General features: G+C 39.2%; 1 protein-coding gene across 3 annotated transcripts in view; it reads right to left on the bottom strand.

Moving 5' to 3' along the window:
* Nucleotides 1-27,142, bottom strand: part of KLHL32 (kelch like family member 32) — a 253,306-nt gene that overhangs the window by 115,882 nt on the left and 110,282 nt on the right. For 2 of the 3 annotated variants that reach the window (XM_029944612.1, XM_029944613.1), the window contains exon 5: nt 8,607-8,705. In XM_029944612.1, the coding sequence (XP_029800472.1) occupies nt 8,607-8,705 (99 nt within the window). Of the gene's footprint in view, nt 1-8,606; nt 8,706-12,966; nt 13,016-27,142 lie in introns of those variants that run through there. The other variant, XM_029944614.1, reaches the window with a different exon arrangement.

Below are 27,142 nucleotides of genomic sequence, written 5' to 3'. Positions count from 1 at the left end.
AACCTATTGTGTAACCAGGTGATAAGGATCCAGCTTGGGTTTTGGAGAAATAAATTGTTTGTGGACCATTATAGTGACTTAGCTTCCACAGCAAGGTGATGATTACATTAGACAACAGGCAGAGGACACTGCTGAGCTACTGCCCGCATGTTCCAGAAAGGTAATCCAGACCTGACAGATGTCTGTGATAATGAAGATTTTAAAAACAAGGCATATTTAACAGCTGTTTAAGAAGCTAACCCGATAAAATTTAGTAGGATTCATGAGCCCATGGAGCAGTTTAAGATTCTAGTAAGGCTTCTGCTTTGGGTTACAGTAAGGATGATAGTTCCCTAACAAAGATGGGGGGAGAGGGGAGTGTGTGAGACTGGGTACAGATGGACATGAAGTGCGTGTAGGGGGCGGATATCAAGTGCAAATATTAGCTGAGCAAAGAGGTCTGGCGCTCAGGAGGGGCCTACAATAAGTAGCCCTCGGCATGTGGATGAAAGAGAGCGACAGTAAGCAGAGACTACCAGTGTGGAGTCACTATGCCCAGATGAAGAGTGAAGGAGCTGCTCAAAGAAAAGCTTACATAGGAGCTTACATGAAAAGAAGAATTAGGAGAGAGTCCTGAGAAAAGAAAACTGTAGCAAAGAGTGGAGCTACTGGGGTGGAAATGCTGGAGAGCGGTCACATTAAGACACCACAAGGGGCCCACTGCGTTTGATAATTAGGCGGCTTTGGCTTTGGGACCTTTGTTGGAACAGCTGTTGAGGAGTAATGAGGGAGAGGACTGAGTTCAATAGGATTGAAGAATGAATAGAAGATAAGGAAGTGCAGACACTGATCATGGTTTGGTAGTGAATGGGCGAGGGCCGTGATACTGAGAGACGAAGAAAAGTTTGTCCTATCTTATTGATCCTATTTTAAAAACGAAAGGAAGGAGCCAGTGGAGGAGACATTGAAACCACAGGAAACACAGAAGCACACGATAGAGTCACGGGCAGAAAGTCTATTTAGCCTTAGAGGAAAGGGCAGACATTTAACTCTGAGTAGAAACATATAGAGGGTGGATGGTGGGTGGGGGATGAATATCTCAAATGAAACACAGATTTTCTTATAAAGCCTCTAATTTCCAAGTATGAAAAATAGAATTAAATGAAATTGATATTTGTTTGCTTTGTGTATTGATTCTGAACTCCAGCATTCATAAAACACTGGAAACATTTTACTTTTGAGAAAAATTTGCTGCACTCTCAAAACTGCCCAGCTAACAATGGTTAACTTAGAATAAAAATTACCAGTAAGAGAAAAATCCTTCAAGGCAATCTTTTTTCTCTTTAAAATCTTACAAACAAGGATGATACAGTCAACCTCAGATTATCCACATAACAAATTAAAATGCCCAAATGACCCCTGGCCAGTGGCATGCTTCTGAATTGTCACTACTGACATGTTTTGGTATGGACTAAGGGAGTAAACGCCAACCTAGTAGCATATGAAGAAATTAACTGGGATCTTAGAATGGCTACTAAAAGATCTTACAATATATACTAGAGCCAAATATTAATGCTATTTGGCCAATACGACATTCTAGATTACCCATGCCAGAGAGCAAATACTCTTGAATACAGCAAATAATGAGTAGTTAGCTAAGATTTACTAGGGCTGATACATTTCCATCCTTTCTGATCATTTTCACTGATTAAAAAAATATCCAAAATATTAAACCATTCATAATGTATTTTCCAAATGCTGTCCTCTTTCTCCAAATAGAGGCATATCAGCTTCAGTGAAATATGGAACAGCAAGTGGTTGGTGTATTTGATTAGAGGCATATTAAATATATATGTTGGTACAATCATTTGTCTTATCTAATGTGGAAAAAATAGCTCGGTGTAGAGAAAAATGAGCATGAGTTCTAACTTCTCAACCTTGAAGATAAATTATTCTATTCAGAACACCCACCATGTATTATATATTTAGGAGATACTGTTAATTTAATAATTAAAATTATAATAATACATTATTTGGAAGAGATAACTTTCTATATGTCACTACAGTGTTACTTAGTTAAAAAAATCACAACCTTATTATAATGCTGTAAAATATGCAAGCTCCTCAGTGCCAAATGCAATCCCAACAGAAAGTATTTCCAATTTACAAAGATGTGTTCAATGGGTAAAATTAAAGACTGACTTATTGATATATTTTTCTCTCACAATATAAGGTCTCAATATGGAAAAAGCAGGGAAAAAATGGATGCACTATTCATTCCCTCAATACATACTGCTGTGAACTGAACTGTATCCCTCTAAAATTCCTGTGCTGAAGCTCTCTAAGCCTCCACATGATTGATGGTAGTTGCTGATGCGGCCTTTGGGAGGTGATTCAGAAGAGTGAATGGGGGGCGGGGCTCACAGGATAGCATTAGTATCCTTATATGAAGACACATGCAAGAGCCTACTGTCTCTCTACTCTGCAAGAACACAACAAGAAGAAGGCCATCTGCAAGCCAGGAAGAGGGCTCTCACCAGAACCCCACTGCGCTGGCACCCTGACTTCAGACTTCCAGTCTCCGGAGCTGTGAGAAATCACAGCTGTTGTTAGAACACCCAGCCTGGGGCATTTTGTTATGGCAGCCCAAGCTGACAAATACACAGCCTGAGCTCATGTGATGAGAAGGGAGGGTAGCAGTCAGGGCTGATCTCTGCCTTCAAGAGCCCCGTGGTAAACTGACGTGGGTGAGACATTCTGCAACCACACTAACCCATGAGGAAATTGATGCAAAGGCAGCAGTCTGATACTTTCAGCTTCTGTGAAGCTATTTCAAGGATCTAGTACTTCTCACAATTGAAAGCAGAAAACATATTCTTGGTAAAAGAACAGTAAAATCGCCATTTATGGGGAAAAAAGAAACAGAATATCTAGAATTCTTTCTAGTACCCTCATGAGTGACTAACATTCTATAAACCTTTGTACCTTCACTGGAGAGAGACAAATGACTAATTCTCACGGTAGCTCATTTACTGTAAACTAAATGAAGACAAGGGATGACTAATAAGCATCAGTCACAGAGGAGGGAGATTTAGGGCACGAAGCTGTCTGCTCCCTCTCGCTCCTTTACGTTCTCGACTTCGGCATGATTAATAGGAGGAATTTGGGCTTTGCTTTAGTAGATGATCCAAATGTGCACACTGTAAACAGAACAACGCCTTCAATCTGCTGAAATGATCTTTTACGCTTGTAAAAGCAGAAAATAAAACAAATGAAAAAATAATAATAAAACAAATGCCCCTCTGTTTTCCTGGCGGTGATAAAACGCTCTACCTAAAGCAAGCATGTCCCTTCCCTCTCCCTTCACGGCAGCGCGTCTCCTCTTTCAGGTCACGTCTTTCACATAAAAGTGCTAAACTAATGCCGCTTAATGACAAATTAATGTCCATGAATAAAAAATACACCTCTAATAGCATAGAGTAATTTGCCATTACAATATCATCATTGGACATGCCCCTGGTTTAATACGATGTATTTAATTCATAACCTAATGAGTGATATATAAAAAGAGGGAGATGAACCCTGCAATTACATTTATGTGAGTCTGTCACCTTATTTGTAAAACCTTAGAGTCATTTACATTCAAATTAGAACAAATGAGTGATTTCACAAAGTGCAGTGATAAATGACCACAGCAGCCCGAGACAAAACTGTATTTCCTGTGAACACATTAACAGTTTCCTATTATTTGTTAAAAATTACACTGCATATTGCCCAGTGTGGTGTGAATAATGACTTTTTTACTGATTAGGTCAGAAGACTAATATGTAGCAAAATAAATAATTTTTCTTTTCATTTTTTCTGATTTTTGCTTTAAATTAACTACTGAATTCTGGTGGATTCATACTGCCACCTGCTGCCTAGGAATAGACAGAGTATCTTCCTATCAAAAGGAGTTTATTCACCATGTTGGTGGTCTTATTTAGAAAGTCCACATGACTCTTCTTTCTTGTCCATATATTTCAATTGCATGTCATACTCAAGGCTTACACTTGGCAAACAAACAAACAAACAAACAAAAACCCTTGCTAATTAAACGATAAGATGTACTACTCGTTCTCTGGGGGAAGTGGTACCAAATGCACAAACTTGGATTTTTAACAGCTAACTACAAAGAAGGCATTCTCAGAGAACCACGGGTCTTCTAATACGTCACTTTAAGGGGAAACAGAGTCCAGTGGCCAGCTCCCCTGGTCTTATGGCACGTGCATCAGGAAAGAAGACGGTGGGGGGGGGGGTGTGCAACGCTTTTCCTACTCCTGCTCCTCGGTACAATCTGAGGGGGCTGAAAGGCTCTGCCTGCCACCTCGCCTTCTCCCCTAATGGCAAGTCCCAGAATGAAAGGTCACCTTAGAGGCCAGAGCACACAGTAGGGCTAGGAAAGGCACGCAGGCTGCCGAGGAGGCTTGGGAGGAACAATCCTGGCCTCGGAGATGAAGCTAAGGATGCTCCAGCATGATCCTCAGGGGAGCTACTGAGTGTTTCCACTGAACCAATATCCTAGTTCTGAACTTAAGTTTCTCCATCCATAAAAGGAAAATAGTCACCTGCTGTAAAGGGGTCCTCAGCAGAGGGAAAATGAGAATCATTGTCCAAAACGCTTAGTATGGAGAGGCCCTCAATAAAAGCTGCTTCCCTACCCTAGGAAAAATAATGATGGCTCTAGGGACTATGGATTGGCATGGAGAGATGCTGGAAACAAGCAAACCCCTCAGGAGGATATGATAGACTCATGATAATCTACAGTCAATAATGATGAGAGCCCCCCAGAAGAGTAAGAATATTCGTGATAAAGAAAAGGATAGGATCTGAGAGGTGTTTGGGAGGTAGAATCAACTCAGCTTGGTAACTAACTGGATATGATAGTGAGGAAGGAGTCTAAGACTATGTCCAAATTTCTAGACAACTGGTAGATTGATGGTACCATCAATAGAGAAAAGGACAGGTTTTCTCAGGTTAAGTTTGAACTGTGTGTATGATATCTAGGTGGAGATGTTCAGCAGCTAATTTTAAAAGTCTAGGAAAAATCAGAATTTGTGAAAACAAACTGGATTCAAAAGGTTTGTAATGTTTCCCTGAGGGGCTCACTAAAGCAGGGAACACACTAGGCACCACTACATCTGTAGCCCATCACTCCCAAGTACGGCCTGCAAAGTTCCCTTATAAGATTTAAAATGGTGAATGGCAGGGCACCTGGGTGGCTCAGTTAGTAGGGCCTCTGGCTTTGGCTTAGGTCATGATCTCACAGTTCATAAGTTCGAGTCCTGCATCAGGCCTGAGCCTGGAGCTGCTTCAGATTCTGTCTCCCTTGCCCTCTGCCCCTCCCTGCTTGCTCTCTCTCTCTTTCTCTCTCTCTCTCTCTCTCCCTCTCTCTCCCTCTTTCTCTCTCTCAAAAATAAATAAACATTAAAAAAATTAAACAATTAAAAAAATAAATAAAATCATGAATGGCATGTATAGAAACAAGTATACTCTGAAAAGCAAGCTAATTCATGCATTTTACTGGACCCATTTTGAAGACAATAACTACTTTAATGAATTCAATAAACTGTATCTTCCTGATGAAATTCTTAAAAAGAGCACAATGTACAAGGAAGGGGAGGAGGGGGAGGAGAAGGAAAAGAAGGATTCACATTTTACTTGGACCTGTATCTCAAACAGCAAGTGAAAGTCCATCAGGTCATGCATATTAAGAGCACACTAACAGGACAGGCCACAGAGGAGAGTCATGTGGAACTGCATGACCAAGTGGGTAAGGGACACAAACCTGAGCTGCTGTCAGTAAATCCCTTAGCCTGGGATGTTAGGTCACTGGTGTAGCCACTGCCCATTCCATGCCTCCAGCCCCACCAATACTCATCTTTCCCACTGCTGGTCTCCTCATTGATTCCACAAACATACACTGAGAACCTGTGTGTTCAAAAGGGCCTGCCATGGAGAGGGCCTGGGGACTAAAAATAAAGAAGGTGAAGGCCCCACCGCCTAGGAAATTAATTCAATGGCTGTCCTCAATGACCGAGGAAGACTGCTCCCTGACCTCAGCAGCCTACTAGAGGGCAAGAAAGAAAAACAAGAGCACACAGTGGACTCAAGACACTGCTTCCAATTTCTGGGGGGAGGCAGGGGGAGGCAGCAGTGGATTTACACCTGTGCAGAGGAGTTTCAGGCCAGGCAATAGCTGATAGCTCCAAGACTGAGGGAGTATCAACCAAGGGGCTCTCCTTAGACTTTATTAATGAGCACCAGAGGACATGGGAGGGATCAGAGCAAGATCTATCTTTCACAACTCTGGAAGAAAACCGAAGAGGGGCAATTTCAGAATAACACATAAGACCAGACATCTTACTGAGGAGAATGGCTTCACAAACTCCTACTTGGACAAAGTACTAAACAAGAATGGAGAATATGTTAGCTTTGATTGATAGGGCACAACTTCTCTGCATATTTTAAGCACTGAAGATTTTTCACTGTAACAAAAATATTTTAATATACCCAATAAAATGGTCCCATATGAAATTAAGAATCAGTTGAATGACAGATAATATAAAAGCATTGTAAATAGGTAGTTATAAGACTATGTCAAAATGTACAAGCAGACTGAGCCAATCTGGTAATTTTATAATCCTGAAAGAGAGGAAGGGTATATATTTTTAAAAGACTGACATAATAAAGATTTCTACATGCATGTGGTTTTTGTTCCCTTGAGGTTTTCTTCCCCAAGTTGGACACCTTGCAACAACACAGATAAAAAGGAAAAACAGATTTCCATGAAAGAACAAAATGATAACACTGGAGAAAAGAAAGTAAAAATTTTCAAGTAGGCTAATAATAAGCAAACAGTCCACAAAATATATCTGTACGCAAGTGACATTTTTTTCCTCAACACAGTAATGAACTGCAAAGATTAAGTTTGAAACTGCCCAAGTCACTTGCTATCTCGACAGATTCATATGATGGGGTAAAGGAAAATACTCAAGAACTTCTGATGTTCAGCTGGAACTCTCATTTATAGAAATCACAGGTGTACATAAACACACACACACACACACACACACACACTATTCTAACATGCATCATGATAATGAGCACTATAACCAAATTTTTGGCAACGCACATTATTGAATATTACCTGCCAGGGCAAAAGTGAATCAGGTGATGATGCTGAAGGCTCATGTTGCAATATTTGACATAAAAATGTCAAATAAAAGTAATTTCAATTTCACAAGTCAAACACACACCTCTGAAGTCTTGTAACCTTTCTCTGTTATTTCCATTTGCTACCTGCAGAAAGGGATTAAAAACAGCTCTCCCGTACCACCCAACACTATTCAGGGGAAAATAAAGGAAAATAAAATGAAAACAGTTAGACTGTTACTGCTCGATGAAATGCACCGAGATAATGAGAGCACTTTCATCTACTGTATGTGAACTGTTTCTCAGGTGAAGGTGGCTGAGGTCACTGGGAAGATGCACTCAGATGATACATCAGAAAGAGATTTAGTAACTACCTAACGAGTGGCAGAAGTCAACAATAATGGCTGTATTTAGAATTAGAGAAAATGACTAGGAAGAAAATAAAATAATTGGGCAGGAAAACAAATATAATTTTTGTACCTGCTAACATGTCATATGCAGGACAGCAGAACTAAATAGTGTAGGTTTATCATTTTTAAAAATTGTCACTCTTATTGTAATGCTGTAATAAATGCAAATAAAAATCATGCCAGTGGAGGAAACTGAGAGGATCCCACTACAGGGAATTAGTACTAAACTCTGTAAAATAAAAGAGTCTCACAGCCACACTGTCTGCCTAAGACATTCCATATCTTCCTACTAAAACAAAAGTTTTTACCAAGAAGAAAAAATGGTCTCGGAATCAGAAAAGGCCTATCATTCAACAGCTATATCACCTCAGGCAAATTGGGTACATTGAAAAATCTCTGATTTTTCACCCATTAAAATGTGCAAAGTTGTTATGAAGGCTGAACATGGAACACAGGTGCTCAGTGGATGGGCGTCTTCTCTCCCTCCCGCTCCCAGAGCCCTTCCTGACCACCCAGCACAGTAGGGGAGGAGTGCACAGACCACTTGGTGCTTTTCCAGCACTTACTGCCTGGAAAGTTCACGTGATAATTAGTTATATATGGCTCTGTGATCTATTAGCTACTGTTGCTGAAATCTGAAGTGACTATCCAACTTTTTATGCATTGGAGGATATTTCTGCAGCCAGACAACACTGCTGCAAGTGAGGACCCTCCTCAGTGTCATCTCCCAGGGCCTCAGCAGTAAACCCTGGGCACAACTGTCAACTGTTGACTTCCTCTGCTGCCCGAGGGTAGTGAGGATGTGGGGTAGGCAGAGAGTGTGGGAGACATGAGAGCTTCAGCTGCCTTCCTGGGAGTCACTTGGCCTGTGTCCTGGAGAAATTCTACCACCACAAGCCACACCCCACCCCCCAACTTCCATTTTATACCATCTTGGCACAGGTGGAGGGGGAGAGGGTACAGCTGACGACTGCAGGAGGAAGGGACACAGAGGGCATAGTAGCAGGATGGAAGCTCACATACCTGGATGAGATAGTGGGAACATAAATTGAGAAGCTCCAACAGCTGTAGGTGACTGCCAGCTGCTAACACATCCTGGATCACGCCGGGCTCCAACAAAATCTGTTTTGGTTTTTAATAAAAAGAAAACTATCAGTTACTTACAAATTAGTACTTGCTTAATACACAATTTAAAAATATTTAAATTACTGCTTAACATACTATATCTGAATGAATACTGTGCTTTATTATCGAAGTCAGTTTTTTTTCCTATTCTGATAAACTATGGCCCTCACTCAGCTGAGTTGTCACTTCTAGAACTTATTTCCCATGTGTAAGGCTCTGCATTTAACCAATTATTTTTGTAGGAAGGCACAAATATTTGCAAAGAACAATACAATAGTCTCAAAATTCTATTTGTCACAGAGGTAATCTTATAAAATACAGAAGAACCAAATTTTAGTTTTTCACAATAGTAGAGATCACAGAAACAGTACCATTAACAGACATTTTAGGGAAAGGGGGCTTTCATTTCCCCTTTCAATAGGACACCAGAGCGGTCACTACTCCACTGTACTTCTAAGTCCTACAACAGTTAACTTCAACCACAAACTTTCATTTTTCTTTTTCCCAGTCTCAGATTCTCTAATCCTTTCTATTTCACATGCAAGATGGAGAAACTGCATTTTCAGACTACAAAGACATCAAGGAGAAGTAAAGCTTCTCCAAAACACTAGAAATATCAATTTTGCAATTTTTTTTCCTGGTTAAGTACAACTTTGTGCCTCCTGTTGCCAGCTCTTGAGCTGCCACACAGGGCTGGAGGAAAACACACAACCACAATGACTAAATTCACTTTCCATGCATGACTGCCAGGTGCAAACAGACCAAGAGTCCTGTTCCTGACATCCCAACCCACTCCCTAAGCCTTGTGGTTCCCAAAGTCTCATCTTGGACCAGCAGCACCAACAGCACCTGGGAATATGTCACAATTGCAAATTCTTGGGTGTCTCCCCAGACCTAAATGAATCAGAAACTTTCAGGGTGAGGCCCAGCAACTCATGTTGTAACAAGGCCCCTGGTGGTTCTGATACACAAAGGAAGCCTAAGAAACCCTGGTGTGGTCAATTCACTCTATCCCTTCCCCCATGCTCCTTTCTCCTCAAGCCTCCACCTGCTCCTTTCTCTCCTTCCTCTAACCCCATGATCTTCCAAAGGCTCTCAATACTGAATCTGCCAAACCACCCACCATATTTGTATCAGCACATTTGGCTTTCCTCACCACTCCATTTGTGCACTAGATTTCAAACCCCTCTGCCAGCAACTGGCCTCTCTCTTTCCCACAGCATTATCTGTTCTCTTTCTACTAATGATAATGAGTAGAAACATGCCTTTATAGCTTTTATCTCAAGAAATAAAAATCCCCTCCCTTGACCCCACAGCTCCCTCCATGCCCCCCTTCATAGCAAAGTTTGCCAGAAAAGTTATCTATATAAAACACCACTGTTTGCTCTACTCTATTTCTCTTGAACCCACTTACATTGAGTTTTGTTACCAATGTTCCTCTAAAAATGTTCTTATCAAGGTCACCAATGACCTCCAAGTCCAATAGCTATTTATCAATACTTAGTTACTAATCTTTTTAGAGAGAGAGAATGCACAGGTGCACACAAGCACGGGAGGAGCAGAGAGAGGGAAAGAGAGAATCTCAAGCAGGCTCCCCACCCAGTGCAGAGCCCAGTTCGGGGCTCGACCTCACAACTGTGAGATCATGACCTGAGGTGAAATCAAGAGTCAGAAGGACATTTAACAAACTGAGCCTCCTAGGCACCCTACCATTTCTCAATATTTAATTTTACTCAAGTCAGCAGCAGTTAACAAAGCTGCTCTCTCTCTGGCTGGAACAATTTCTTCCTTTGCCTCTGTGACAGCACTCGCTCTCTTAGATTCTTCTACTTCACTAACTCTCCCCTCCAATCTCCTTCCCACCTGTTAGGCTTTGGGGACATCCAGAAGTCAGTGTCCAGATCTCTTCTTCCCTCTCTCCACTCATGCCATGGATGATCTCATGTATTCCCATGACTTTAAAATTATCCATATACTCATTAAACTCACAATTTTTTTCCTCTAGCCCCAACCTTACCCTTGTATTCCAGACTGTTATATCCAACTGCCCATCTCCACTTGGATAGCTAATGGGCAGCTCAAACCGAACATGCCCCAAGCTTATTTCTTGATCCTCTCTCTATCAACGACCAAAACTGCTCCTATCCCAATCCTACCATCTCAGCAAACAGTAACTCTTGGTTACTTAGGCTACAAACCCAGTCAATTCCTGACTCTTAACTTTCTCATATCTCACATTGAATCATCAACCACTCCTGTTGGCTCCATCTTCCAAACAGTTCCAGAATCCAGTCACCACTTAATATTACAGCCATCATTATCACACTTGTCTAATCCACGGTCTTCTTAGAGTTACTAGAATAGCCTCCTAACTGGTCAAACTGCTTTCTCCTTTGCTCCCTCGCAGTGTTTTTCAAATATCAATTAAATTGATCCTTTAAAGACATCAATGAAATTATGTCACTCCCGAAGGCAGAACTCTCCAATGACTTTTTATCCCATTGGAAAAAAATCTAATCTTTACTGTAACATAAAAGTTTCTGTGAGTACCCTAAGCACCTGTGTGTTGACAACTAGCTGCTGTTTTCTCTGCCTGGGTCACTCTTCTTCAAGATACCAGTATGGCTCACTTGTTCATGACCTCCGACCTCTGCTCAGGTATCATCTTTCTTGAGAGGGCTTCTCTGCCCATTCTAGGTAAAACAGTACCTTTTCCCCCATCACCCTCATTCCTTATCTCCTTCCTTTACTTTATCCTTCCTAGTACTCACCACCTCTCCACATCATACATATTTATTTATTTGATTATTTTGATTATTTTATGTTTCTCTACCCACATGATATAAGATCCAGGAGAGCAGGGTCTTGGTCTATTTTGTACCCCACTGAGAACAATGCCCAGCACATAGCTTTCATACCATACTGATAAATTTATTTTAATAAGTTATTGATGAATTAATTTATCTCTGGATATATTTTTAAATTCAGAATTAATTCATTGATTAGTAAAATGTAAGAAGAAAGGGATTATAAATTATATTCTGCACTAAAGAAGTGAAAAAGTTAAGCACATGTGCCAAAAATATACACGCTCATCTTATTCTCAAAATTCTTTATAGCTCTTTTCCTATCTAGTCAGAAGGAGAAGCCTGAATTTCTCCAGCTCCTCGAGGAGACAGGCTTTGACTGACATTCAGGAAATTATCGCAGCTCCCATCACAGAAGCAAGGATGTTAGTATATTCTTGCCTAAGGCACAGAATGGGGAATAGATGGATTAGAAAGGTTAGTCTTTGGCTTTAAATCCTGTCAGCTGTGCTTATTTCACATGGCTGGCATGCATGATAACCTCCAAGGCTCAGCAATGCCAAACACAAAGGCAGATATCACAGACCGACAAGATGAATATTCCATAGCATGTGTAACACATCTGGTGGGCTCACTTCAAGAAACCCTCACAGGAGACATCCAGACCAGGATTGTTTTTGCCTTCCTTTCTCGGTTTTTGTTCTGTGGGGTTTTTTTTTCTTCCCTCATTATAAGTTTTCCTAGAAGATACTTTAGCGCAGAAAATCCCTATGTGAGTTTAAAGGACACAGTTTATAAAAAAAGAGAAACAAAACAAAAAACAAACCCCTACCAGGAAAGCTGGGTCACACCTACGGAAGCAGGAGTTCAGCTTTGTTATCTTTGGTGACTGATTGTTCTAATATATTTTTCCAGAGAACTGGTGTTTGGGCAGGAGTACAAACAACATTTAATCTCCTGATGATTTACAGTATGATGAATGTGCCTATCACCTCCTAGAAGAACTGACCAAAAACAGCCTTCTGCAGAAAGAAAGAAAGAAAGAAAGAAAGAAAGAAAGAAAGAAAGAATCTCAAACGCACCCATTTGCAGAAGTCAATTAAAGCAGCTAAGTTTAAGTGCTGCAAAACATATACTGGTTACACTCAGGCCTTTCAGAATCATGTACCCATCAACATCTAGTCTGTCACTCAAAGCAGGACAGGCAGGGGGCAAGGGTCACTGGAGGACCACCTCCAGGAAGGGGGAGGGGTGCCCCCTGAGAGCTCAGAGCACTAAGTGGTGGAGTGGCAGCTAACAGTAGTGCTTGACACATCCAGTCACTCATCAACCTGGAGGGGTTTAGCTCAGACAGAGGACAACTCAAATGTATGAATAACCAAAGAGATCAAGAAATGCATCAAGGATGCATAAAGCCAAGTGGTCCAGAGGCAGTGGGGGAAGGTACAAACCATTAAAGCTGCCAAACTGGATTGGGCATTTCCTCTTCGGTCAGTGACATTCACGTACCGGGGTGGAAACAGAGCTGAGGCTTCCTTAGACTGGACCGAGAAGTTTCGATGCAATCTTAGGTGGGGTGTGAGTGCCTCTTCACAGGGCCATCTGGAGGAATATTTTCTCCCTGTCACCCGCTTACCTCTGACCTCTAGAAGACAGAATACAGGCAGCTGAACTTGAAAAAGGGGAGCTGGACAGCACTTGCTGGGGAGGTGACAATCTCATTGTGGAACCTCTCCTGCAGTCTGTGGCAAGCTAGGTCAAGTGACCTCTACCCCAAATGCTGAGTTCCCTAAGAACTCATCAGTTATGGCTAGAGTGACATCGAGTGGTCTGACAAACTTTTAATAGACATAAAAGCCACAAAGTGGCTAGAAGATGGTGGTTTCTAAAGATACCAGTGAGAGTTATGACATCAGAATTCAGTCAAGAGGTTGGTCCAGTTGCCCCACTGGAAGGAGGCAGTATCTTGAATACACCATCCAAATGTGTCCTCTGGCTACCAATCTAAGCAGGGTTGGTAGTGGAGAGCTGAACTGGTACAATCTCTAAAAAATCCCTTCCAACCCGGAATGAGGCCAGGGCTCCAGGCAATACTCTCAGGCAGGACATGGGGCCAAAACATTCCTGAAAGAGGAGAGTGGAGCCTGAGGTGAGACTCTGCACAGGGCATCATGTGATGGGTCGTCTCTGTCAGCCCAGACTCACCGGCCGGGCTCAGGAAAGGCAGGACAGGGCTGACACAGCACACAGACCCCAAGATATCCCTGAATTTCATTCTTCAGCTCCTTCTCCCACATCACCAAGCATCCACCTTCTTAATTCTGACTTGCTGTTCTTCATTTTCTTCTCTCTATTTTCTCTCCTATTTTTTCCTTGCTTCTTGAATTAGCTACTGGCAGGGATTGCCTTCAATAGCCATGGCAAGCCTGTGTGACCTTTTTTTCTGCCTTCTGAACAGATGCATTGGCATCTTCAGGAATTGTTGTATCTCTGTTATTCAAAGCTATCTTCTTCATTTCTTGCTTTAGGAGACTTTTAAATAACTTACTTCTAGATTTACTGATAGAGTAGCCTAAAGAGTCAAACACGTTCAATCCAGACAAGGTCTCTACCAAACATATAACTGTGCACATAGCAGCATGAGCACTTTTGCAAGTATCCATACAACTGCAAGTTAGATGGGCCTAATACCATTTATAAGGATAAGGGAGCACATTTTTCTCCTTTTTATGCTTTGTTTCTTTCAGATTTTTTTCTGTATAGTATAGAGAAATGGCAAATTATAATTTTGAATATCTAAATCATAAACTAAATTGAATACAACAGTGCAAATAACTTTCAAATGATCAAATATTGAAGACACATAAATAAAACCTTTGCATAAAGCGTTTCAGGAAACTTCTTATGGACAGAATATGAATCATAAGATCTAGCTAGGTGAAACTGCCATCAATTTAGGTTTTGTTTCAAAGCCGTTAGACTAAGGATTTTTTACCCACCAGATGGCGCCTATGTTTAAAGCAAACTTATTTTCTATATTGCTCATATATTGCACCTCTGTAATTAATGCCTTGTTTATTTTTAGAAATGAACAAAATAATTCAAATAAGGATAATAAGACATATGAATTCTACTTTCTATATGTCCCTATTATTTGGGGAAGTGTTAATAAATTTTTGCTGCAGTGCTCAATCTCAACAATACTGATTAGAATTAAGCAGTTCTCCACAAATCAGGTCCCAATTTATGGATATAGTTCAAACTTTTTGTCCTTGTGTTTGGAAACTATCATGATGTGGCCACAACCTACTTTTAAAAATGTATTCCCACTTCTTCAGCCTTTGGTCCCTTTACTAAAGCCAATAACCCATTGCTCTCCACACTGAGGCAGCACTTTTTTCTCCACCTTGAATGCCTAACTTCTTCATTCTCCCTATTTCAAAACTCTACTCATTCAAGATTCTAAGTTCATTTCCTATACAAAGCTTTGCAAGGCCTTCACTCACCCCAGCCTCCAGCTAGGATTAATCTCCTGGGACTCCAAACTACCAGAGATGTATGTATAGTGATACATAGTGAACTAAGTCCATGGGTCTAGGTCACACTGTCTGGCTTCAAATCTTGGCTCCTACACTTGCTGGCAGAATGAGATCAGGAAAACTATTCAATTCTGTGTGCCTCAGTGTCCTCATCTATACCTGAAAATAATATTTATACCCAAAGATTGTTTTAAGGACTAAGAAAATGCATATGTAACATTATAATTGTGTATGGCTGTCAACAAAATGGCTCACAACAAGTATGTGACCGACTTTTCTCATAAAATGGATTAGGCAGCTTGGAGTGCCAAGAGTCAGACTCCTTATATTCTCCTATTTGGTCAATCATAGGCCATGGTTTCAGGGTCACAAAATGGCTAACACACTGTTGTTCCAAATCAAACTGGAGTTTTCTATAAAGAAAAAAAAAGGGAATGGATATTGTACAAACAACCAGAGTGCAGGTCACGGCTCTTGGCACAGTATCTATTTATGGTAAATCTGCAATAAATGTTAACTATCATCTGGTTCCTTTGCTTGCAACTACGTGTTTTAGCCCTGCGTGAGTTATGTGTGTATACCTTAGTTTTACCAATCCCACTTCATGTTCATTGCTGTTGAACATGCTAGAAGAGTACTCTAGATTTACTTATAAAGAAATTCACAGGCCTAAACAATACCCTTCCTGAAGAAAATGTTAAAAGATGTCAAAAGCCTCTATGGAGACTGGTCAGATGCTAATCCTTAATAAGGATTATCTAATTGAAGGAATTAAATAAAAGAACACAATAGACATTTAAACTAACAGCTGTAATAATATGCTTAAGTACAGGCAACCTATGGGTTACACGAGGTATTTAATGAATTTGTGATTTGCTTATTGAGTCTTTAAGTTACAAATTTTGTCAGGCAGCTTTCTTCCAAACATACCAGTACACATACAAATTTCTAAAAGATCTCATTATTACCTTTTAAAAATACTAATTTATCTTTCATTTATGTTTTAAAAAGAATCAACTTTCCCATGTACTGGAATATGAAAAAAAGAGAAAACAAAGTTGATTTTCAGGATATTTTTCAAGAGTGTTATAAGCCACAAAGGTAAAATTATAAAAATATCCTAGTTTCTAAAAAAGCATGGAAATCGCTTTGAGATTCTATCATTTTTCTTCCTAAGTTTTTACATCCTCATTTGGTTCCTTTGAAATTTCTAAGGTTACAACAGGTTGCAGAAGCACACCCTTCTCCAGGATGCTGAGAAGAAACCTAAGAATAGACAAGGACACCAAGACTACACTGCCAGGAAAACCACATGCTGCCTTGCCTGCAAAAATTTCACTTACGACCATTAATGCAATTTAGAGGATGTTCCTGTCTATAGATGCCGCTGCTGAGACTAGTTCTTCCTTCCTATTTTAGGACATGCCACAGGATGATGGATGAAATACTCCTGCTAGGTGCTCGAGTAGAGAGAGAGGAAAAAATCCAAAGGAATTATGCAGCTGTGGTATAATTAATGCTACAACAGTGGCAGGCACAGAGGGCTGCAGGAGTACTTGGCTCAAAACAATTCATTTCACTGAACTTGTGAAATAACTCTTCGTATGAAAGAAGTCGGTCCTTTTATATTGCATGAACAACCCCCATCCCCCCCCCCCTTTTTTTGGCTCTTTCTCCATTAGCATGATCCTGGCATTTCAAAGCTCTGAGATCAATAGTTCTGTCAGATAGTCATTTCCAACATAGTTTCTTCATTATGTTTAAATTAACAAAATATATTATTTAACAAAATGTAAAGCTAAATTATACATACTTACATTACCTAGAAAAAATATGGCCCAATTATTTGAAAAAGCAGAACAAGTTTTTGATAGTTTCTAAGAGAAAGAAGCAGTCCCAGCTATTAACTATAATGAAACATGAAAGTCATTACAAGTTATAAGAAAAGCCGAATTAATTATTAAGACTTACTTTTATAACCGGTGCTCTTTCAAGTGTGATGAACATGGGAGGGTTCATCCCACAGAGCTTTATTAGTGAAGCTGCACTTCTCCACACAGAGCTAGTTTCTTATAATGCTAATATGACCAAACGGGAAAGAAACATTACTTAAAAATACGGACATCCAATGACGGAAGGTCTCTGCAAGAATGAATAGGGCCAGTTCCAATGTTCATTTATAGTTGTCTACTACTTTGTCACTGCTAGGGGCTCCAGCACAAATAAGAACAAAGAACCCGAGGAGATGATTATGCTGTGGGGTAATTCATGCTAAAACAGTGGGGGCCACAGTATGCTGAGACAGCATTTGACTGGAAATGCCTCATTTCATGGAAAAATATTTCCACTTTTTCACATATCATTCAGATCCAATTTCATTTGGGAGATCCCTTTTATTTGCTCTATAAAGAAGAGAGGCAAAATATGGTGGTAGGGTCCACTGTAGGAAGGTGAGCAAGTCATAAACGTGTTTGTTTTTAGCACTGTTGTACAAAAAACGGGAGATGACTACCACTTACTTGCGTAAGGATAAAATGAGATAGTCCAGGTGAAATTCTTAGAATAATGCCTGCCATGTTTTATTCAATTCTGTGAAAAAAATAATAAATCTACTTCACAAATAATGATCCTCTATTTCTAGTTTCTATTCTGCCTACCACATACCAGGTACCTTGTGAGGTACTTTCATAGGTTTTCTTTCCTTCTTACATTCTTTCCCACTCTTCACTCTTGCAAGGTAAATATCATCCTCACATGCCAAATGGAGAAATTTAGGGCAAAGAAATTCACCCATTCAATTAGCAAACCTTGTCTGAGTGTCTACAATATTCAAGACATCTGTCTAGGGACTGTGGGTCATTATAAACAAGACGAAGAAGTTCCCTTGTTGCACGGTATTCAGAGTCTAGGTTTTGGCCATCCAGGTAGACTGTAGGGCTGCCTACTGACAAGAGAAAAACAGGAAGAAAGGTTTGGAGGAAGGATCACCAGTTTCATTTTAGAATATGTTAAGTTTATAATGCCTATTAGTCATCCAAATGGAGATATCAACATACAGAAAGATATGAGTCTAGTTGGCAAACTACAAGCCCCATACCGAATTTTCCAATCACATATTTTTTGTATGACCTATAGGCTAAAAATAGATTCACAAAAACTTTTTTACTTGCATTTTTCAAAATTTAGTTTTATGTTTTCTATTAAAATTTATTTTTGAAAGCACTTTCAAATTCACAACAAGTTGAGCAGGAAATACACTAAGTCCCTTAGACATCCTGCCCCCAACACATGCATAACCTCCCTCATTATCAACATCTCCCACCAGAGTGATAACAGTAGTTACAACTAATCAACCTACATTAATACATTATCATCACCTAAAGTCCATAGTTCACATTATGTTCACTCCAGATGTTAGGTTTGGATAAATGCATAATGACATGTAACCACCATTATAGTATCAAAATTTTTTCACTGCTTCAAAAATCCTCTGTACTCCACCCTATTCCTCCCTTCCTCCCCAACCCCTAGCCACCACTGATTTTTTACTCCATAGTTTTTCCTTTTCCAGGATGTCATATGTAGTTGACCCTTGAACAACAGGTGTTTGAATTGCATAGGTCCACTTACATGAAGAATTTTTTTGATATATATAGTATGGTATTATAATGTATGCTCTCATGATTTGCTTAATAGAATTTTTTCTTTATCTTACCTTATTGTAATATTCTAGTATATAATACATATATATACAGAATATATGTTTATGTTATGGGAAAGGCTTCTGGTCAACATTAGGCTATTGGTAATTACATTTTGGGGAAATGAAAAGTTATACATGAATTTTCAGCTGCACAGGGAACGAGGGCATAGGTGCCCCTAACCCTCACTTTGTTCAAGAGTCAACTGCATTTGGTCTCCCAAAGTATGAAACCTTTTCAGATTGGCTTTTTTCACTTAGTAATATGCATTTAAGTTTCCTCTATGTCTTTTCATGCCTTGATAGCTCATATTCCATTGCCCAGATGTATTATAGGTTATCCATTCACCTGCTGATGGACACGTTGCTTGCTTCCAGCTTTTGGCAATTACGAATAAAGGTGCTATAAACATCCAGGTACAGGATTTTGTGTGGACATTAAGTTTTCAACTCCTTTGGGTAAATACCAAGAAGTGTGATTGCTGGATTATATGGTAAGAACATATTTAGTTCTGTAATATTCTCCCAGTTTGTGGCTTGTATTGTCATTCTCTTTTCATTAACTTTTGCAGTACAGTTTTTCATTTTTATGAAGTCCAACTTATCCATTCTTTCATGGGTCATGCCTTTGGTGTTATATCTAAAAAGTCACTATGGCCTAAGTCATCTGAGTTTCTCTCATTATCTTCTAGAAGTTTTACATTTTTACATTTAGGGTTGGTGATTCATTGTGAATAAGTTTTTGGCTAGATTCTTTTCTTTTTTTTTTTTTTGGCATATGGATGTCTAATTGTTCCAGCACCATCTGTTGAAAAGATTATCTTTGCTCTATTGTATTACCTTTGTTCCTTTGTCAAAGTTCAGTTGACCACATTTATGTGAGCTTATTTCTGGGCTCTCTATTCTGTTCTATTGACCTGTATGTCTACTCTTTCACCACTACCATGCTGTTTTGATTACTGTAGCTTTAGAGTAACCCTTGAAGTCAGGTAATGCCAGTCTTCCAACTTTGTTCTTCTCCTTCAATATTTTGTTAGTCATTCTGGGTCTTTTGCCTCTCTGTATAAACTTTGAAATCCCTTTGTTGATATGCACAAGATAACTTGCTAAGATTATGATTAGAATTATAGTAAATCTATAGGTCAAATAGGAAAATAGAGAAGAACTGATACTGTAACAATAGGAGTCTTCCTACTCATAAACATGAGCATGACCATGACCATGAACATAGAATATAACTCCATTTGGTTCTCTGATTTCTTCTATCAGGGTTTTATAAATTTCCTCATATGGATTTTGTTAGATTTACTTCTAAGTATTTCATTTTGGGGGTTACTAATATCTAAGAATGGTTTTAACTTTTTTAAATAGTTGGGAAAAAATAAAAGTTTAATATGGGCATACCTCAGAGTTACTGTACATTCACCCCACAATAAAGCAAATATTGCAATAAAACAAGCCAAATGACTTTTTTTATTTTCTAGTGCACATAAAAGTTATGTTCACACCATACTGTGGTCTGTTAAGTGTACGACAGCATTATATCTAAAAAACAATGTACATACCTTAATTCGAAAATACTTTACTGTTAATGCACCTGGGTGGCTCAGTCAGTTCAGCTTCTGACTTCAGTTCAGGTCATGATCTCACAGTTCATGAGTTCAAGACCCACACTGGGCTGTGTTGACAGCTAAGAGCCTAGAGTCTGCTTTGGATTCTGTGTCTCCCACTCTCTCTGCTCCTCTAACACACCTGCTCTGTCTCTGTCTCTCTCTCTCTCTCTCTCAAAAATAAACATTATTTTAAATAAATAAATAAAAATACTGTTTAAAAATGCTAACCATAGTCTGAGTTTTCAGTAAGTCATAATCTTTTTTTCTGGTGGAGGGCTGGTCTTACCTTAATGTTTATGGTTGATGACTGATTAGGGTGGTGGTTGCTAAAGGCTGGTGTGGCTATGACAATTTCTTATAATAAGAAAAGACAAAGTTTGCTATATCAGTGGACTCTTCTTTTCATGAATGATTTCTCTGTATCATCTGATGCTGTTTGACAGCACTTTATCCCCAGCAGAATTTCTTTCAAACTTGAAGTCAACCTTCTCAAATGCTGCTATAGCTTTATCAACTAGGTGTGTGTAATATTCTAAAACCTTTATTGTTTTATTTCAACAATCTTCACAGCATCTTCATCAGGAGTAGATCCCATTTCAAGAAACAACTTTCTTTGCTCATCCATGAGAAGCAGCTCCTTATCCATTCAAGTTTGATCATGAGCTTGCAGAAGTTCATTCCCATCTTTAGGCTCCACTTCTAATTCTAGTTCTCTTGCTATCTCCACCACATCTGCAGTTACTTCCTCCACTGGAGTCTTCAGGCCGTCCAAGTCATCCATGAAGGCTGGAGTTAGCTTCTTCCATACTTCTGATAAAGTGACATTCTGATCTCTTCCCATGAATCATCAATGTTCTTCATGGCATCTAGAATGGTGAATTATTTCCAGAAGGTTTTCAGTTTACTTTCCCAGATCCATCAGAGGAATCACTATCTATGACAGCCAGAGCCTTATGAAATGTATTTCTAAAATAAGAAAACTTAAAAGTTGAAATTATTCCTGCATCCATAGACTTCAGAATGGATGTTGTGTTAGGAAGCATGAAAACTGGATTTATGTCACACATCTCCATCAGAGCTCTCTGGTGACCAGATACATTGTCAATGAGCAATTATATTTTTCAAGGAATCTTTTTCTCTGAGCATTATGTCTCAATAGTAGACTTAAAATATTCAGGAAACTACACTGTAAACAAATGTGCTATCATCCAGGCTTCCTGTACAGAGCACAGGAAGAGTGATTTAGCATCATTCTTAAGGGCCCTAGGATTTTCAGAATGTTAAAGGAGCACTGACTTCAACTTAAGGCCATTAGCTGCATTAGCCCCTAACAAGAGAATCAGCCTGTCCTTTGAAGTCTTAAAGCCAGGCATTGGCTTCTTTTTTCTAGCTATCAGAATCCTATATGGCATCTGCTTTCAATTTAAGGCTGTTTTGTCTACATTGAAAATCTGTTATTCGGCATTACCACCTTCATTAATTATCTTAGCTAGAAATTCTGGATACCTTACTGCAGCTTCAACATAAGCACTTGCTACTTCAACTTGCACTTTTACGTTATGAAGATGGCTTCTTCTCTTAAACCACTTGAACTAACCTCTACTAGCTTTGAACTTTTATTCTGCAGCCTTCTCACCTCTCCTCGCCTTCATAGAACTGAAGAGAGTTAAGGACTTGCTCTGGCTGAGGCTTTGGCTTTAGGGAGTGTTCAATCTGGTCTGATTAGCTCTCCAGACCACTAAAATCTTCTCCATCTCAGCAATTAGGCTGTTTTGCTTTCCTATCATTCATGTGTTTCTCACTGGAATATCACTTTTAATTTTGTCCAACGGGAAACACAACTTGGATAATTGTTTGGTGCAAGAGGCCTAGCTTTTGGCCTATCTTGGCTTTCAATATGCTTACTCATTAAGCTTAATCATTTCTAGCTGGTGATTCTGCCTATTGCTTGAACACGTAGGCCAATGTGGAGAGATGAACTAGTTTAATTTCAACATAAGGAAACTCAAGGAGAAGGAGAGAGACAGAGGAATGGCCATTCAATGGAGCAGTGAGAACATACACAACATTTATCCATTAAGTTTGCTGTCTTCTATGGATGCAGTTCATGCCATCCCAAAACAATTACAATATATTGAAGATCACTGATCACAGATCACCATAACAAATACAGTAATCATGAAAATGTTTGAAATGTGGCAAGAATTATCAAAATGTGACACAGAGATACAAAGTGAGCAAACACTGTTGGGAAAATGGTGCCAAGAGACTTGCTATAGGCAGATTAGCAACAAAACTTCAATTGCTGTAAAAACACAGTATCTGCAAAGTGCAACACAGCGAAGCACAAAAAAAAAGTGTGCCTGCATTATGTTATATTATGTGAAAAAGATATGAAATTCAAATTTCATTATCCATAAAAAGTTTATTTTTTCCATCCACTGGAACATGGCACATTCATTTACGTATTTGTCTCTGTCTGTTTTCATGCTACAGAGCAGGGCTGAGTAGTTGCAACAGAGCTCTGTGTGGCCTGATTCCTTACTATCTGGCCCTTCGCAGAGAGAGTATTCCAACTCCTGGTCTGCAGTATAAGTGGGGGCTGGGAGTCAATAGTGTAATATTGTACAGAATAACATGGCTCTGGATGACAACACCAAGGAAGCCAGTTAAACTAAGAGGAAGAACCTGACACATGAGGAATTCAGAGCCTATAGAGGGAAAGGAGCAGGCAAAGTCATCTGGAAAGGAATGATGGGGAGGGTAGCTGAGGGGCACAGAATAAGAGTCCACAGAGTGTGGTGTCACAAAAGCCAAGAGAGAAAAGCCTTCAATGGAGAGGCAGGTTGGGTGCACTGAGTGAAGCTGAGAGGTCATGGTGATATTATGTAATTGGCTTGGCAATATCTGTGACTGTCAAAAACAATTTCAGTGGAATGTCAGAAGCCTCCAGACTTGATGAGTGAAAAAGTGAGTGAAAATGAGTAAATGTAAGTTCATACAACCTTTTTCATAAGTTCTTCGGTGAAGGCAAGTAGAGAAATTAGTAGCTGAAGGGGAATATATGAACAAGAAAGGGATTTTGAAACATGAGCTAGAGAGCATGTTTATATGCCTGTGGGGATGTTCCAATGGAGAAGGAGAAGGTGATGACAGAAGAGATGGAAATGAGGGTTTCAGGAGGGAAGCCTGAGAGGATCTGGGAGAGTACGATCCAAAGCTTATGTGGAGAGATTAACTTTTGACAGAGCAAGGATATCTCTTCTGCCATGAGAGATGGGAATACACAAAACAAGTGCACAGGAATAGGGGACTGGGGATTTGATGGTGAAAAGATGCAGATCTTCCTGTCTGCACCGATCTTCACAATGGAAGGTGAGTTTTCCTTGTGCTATGTGTACTGGAAGTAGGGTTTGTGGGGGAGGGGATTGAGAAGAGAGAAGAAAAGAGAAAAGTACCAGGAAAAAGAGGAAAAGCAAATTAACTTGGAAAACAATTAGCACCTGGCAAGGATGAGTTTCCATCCAAGATTTGGAATCGTGGATTTGAAGTGAAAATGGAAACTTTTACCAGCAACCACAGAGTTGATACTTATAGTGGGATGCAGTGAAAAATTCTCTGAAGTTGCCACAAGCTGGAATCAGGCTTGGTTCTCCCTAAGGTCAGTGGCTATTCTTTGGGTTATGCCAAACTATTTCCACCCTGACCAAACCCATGCGTGGCTGTGATCAATTTTCAAGAGCTGTATCTATTCAATGATGACATACCAAATAGGTATTTTTCTTCCTGCAAAGTAAAATGCAAATTACCCTGTTCTTTTTCAGGTAGACTCCATGAAGTATTCTATGAAGGCTCAATTATTCATTCTCCTATTAGAACTAGTGTAACTTTTGGGGCATCAAACATCCTCAGGGACTTCATTATGCTCCCTATACACAAATAATTCAGGCCCCTAATAAATGCAATGATGAGCTGATCTGGCATTTCCAACCACTATTCAGTCCATTCTGAGAAAGCATTCACTAGTTGTTTTTTTTTCTTCAGTGCATCCCTAGCATCTAGCACGGTCTTAATAAAAAAATAAGTGCTCATTAAGTATTTGGTGAGTTAGTGGCTCTCAATTTGAGAATAAACTATAAATGGATATTTTTTGTGACGTATACAAAAGAAATAAAATGCTCACCAAGTTAACTTAGGACATTCAGTGTATTCAAATTAGTCCTTCATTTGAATGTCTGCATCATTATCTTATTCAAATGGAATACCAACTTGTAAAACAAATCTCAAGTGTTTTGTTTGGCTGATTTTTTATCTTTGAAATCAACCACAGAGACCATATATTTTTGCTACCAAGTTGTTTTCTTTTTAAACATCCTACCTTTGGAATTGTAAAACTTCCAGATGCTACTCCTTCAGTCAAATACTAAATGCTTCCAGCAGAGGGCTCAAGAATTCCATTTTAAAGGAAAAAGTTTAAAAAGCTCATTGTCCAACAGCAACTATTGCAAAACTCCTTCAGAAGGCAGTTATCACAAAACAAAAACAAAAACAAAAACTTTCCTCCTTTTGATCAAGTAATTCTAGGCCGGTGAATTTATTTAAAATAATCCAAATGAATGAAAAAACTAGATTACAATAAGGCAGCATTTTGGGGTCAATATACTTTTATCTAACTCCAGTAAAGAAACTGAATTTATATACTGTGGGAAAATGTACTTTTATCTAATTCCAGAGAAGAAATTAAGTAAATTATAATCACAAAAATTTATATAAAACTACTTAGGCATATGGTTAAAGGCCAGAAAAAGTAAAAGAAAAACAATAGAGAGAGACAACATATAATGTGCAAGTAAGTTAGACTTTGGGTGAACAGAATTTGGACGACTATTACTTTTCATTTTTGTTCCTATTTAGGTTTGTGTAAACATTTGGGTGATTTTTAATAAATGTTTATTTTATTATTTTTGAGAGAGAGAGAGGAGGGAAGGAACAGGGAGGGGGTAGAGGATCCCAAGCAGGCTCTGTGCAGACAGCAGAGTCCCTGACATGGGGCTGGAATTCACAAATGGTGAGATCATGAACTAAGTTGAAGTTAGGGGCTTAACTGATTGAGCCACCCAGGTGCCCCTTGGATGATTTTTTTTTTTCCATTTTCAAAGGTGAAAAACGATATGCCCTATTTTTAGGGCTGAAAACAAAAATGGAAAAAACTTTAGAAAGCAAGTGGAATGGGTTATTTATGGAACAACTTGGGGGAATTTGCAGACACTTCATTTTCAAAGGCAGAACTAATCGGGTTTAGCACCACTTTATTCGTGCCCACAAATAACATTAGAGTACCTCTGGGATTTCGAAGACTTTCAGAGGTCTCCAATCTCTTTACTTACCCTATTTATTTACTTATATGGCATCTCATTTTGAGATGGATCTGAGGCATCAAAACAAGCATTTAAAAATTAAGAACAGAAACCACTCAACCTAAGAGAAAACCGGAAACAAAAAGTAATGGGAGATCAGGAAAGGAGGGATATACATACATATGCTTTTATATCTTTGTAACTCTTCAAAGTAGGCCATGACATGGCTCTAAGCTTCCTACAATCAAATTAAAAGGGAAATGTAACCTAATACAAGATAAAAAGATACAAATACTAAAGCAAATGCTAGCTTCTCCAGGCCCTGAGATCTAATGCAAATTTTCCTGCAGACATGAAGAGCGTCATTGGATGACTTACCTGGTGATTCTGTCAATACCATCAAAAATGTCTTTTATAAAACACTGCATGAAAAGTAAAAGTTAACGAAGAGATTCTTTAAAACCCAGACATTCAGTTTTCTCCTTTTCTATCTTGATCCAAGTATAAAATTTACAACAGCTGGTCAGTGGTTCTTAACCTTCTAGGGAGCAATATGGAATTCTTTGCAGGTATTTTTGGTTGTCCCAGTAGGAGGGCCACTAATGGCACTTCCTGGGTGGTGGCCAGGGATGCTAGATGACATACAACATACAGGACAGTCACCAACCACAGAAATGCCCTATGTCCTGCACATCTGAATGGCCTACTGGACATGCACGCAAGTGACAAACTTATTTATAAAAGTCAGCCCAGAATCTAACCCTGTTTTACATATAAACACAATTTTTTTGTTTGGTGTCAAGATAACACTGAATTTCCCAGGAGTGCTACCACAATAAAAACCAAGAAAAGTCTGCAATTTTACTATTTTAGAAAATCGTTCCATTATGTTTTCTGAAAGAATCATGTCCCAGCATGTATATACTGAAATCCATATTATTGCTGTTATACCTTCTTTCCTTTTATTTATTCTCAATATATGGTTAAGGTTATTTATGGATATCTAGAGTAATGTATGTAGGTAAGTTATACTGTCTAAGAATTTCATTTCAGGATAACCTAAAGCATTCAATGCAGTGTTTTTATATTAAGGCCTAATAGATGACGTTGAGACTCACCAAGCCTGATGTTGAGAATCACCAAGCATGATAGACAGACTGTGTATCTTCTGGAAATCCATTATGTATATAATTTCTCCCTAATGAACCTTTAGTAAGAGCTGTTCCAGAAGACAGTCTGAGGCTGGACTGAAATTATGCTCTTTTGCTGAATCAGGGGAAAAGCTTATGCACTTTAAACAGCCATCAATAGGCTGACATCTTCTTATGAAAATTAATAAGCTAATCAAGTTTCTCCATTAAATGAATGATTGACCTCCCTCCACTCACAGGGGATTGGATGGAGTACCTAAAATAAGG

Source organism: Suricata suricatta, chromosome 7 (assembly GCF_006229205.1).
Source record: "Suricata suricatta isolate VVHF042 chromosome 7, meerkat_22Aug2017_6uvM2_HiC, whole genome shotgun sequence".
NCBI classification, from domain to species: Eukaryota; Metazoa; Chordata; class Mammalia; order Carnivora; family Herpestidae; genus Suricata; species Suricata suricatta.
Note: the sequence above shows the minus strand (reverse complement) of the source record. Positions and strands in the feature narration are given on the sequence as shown.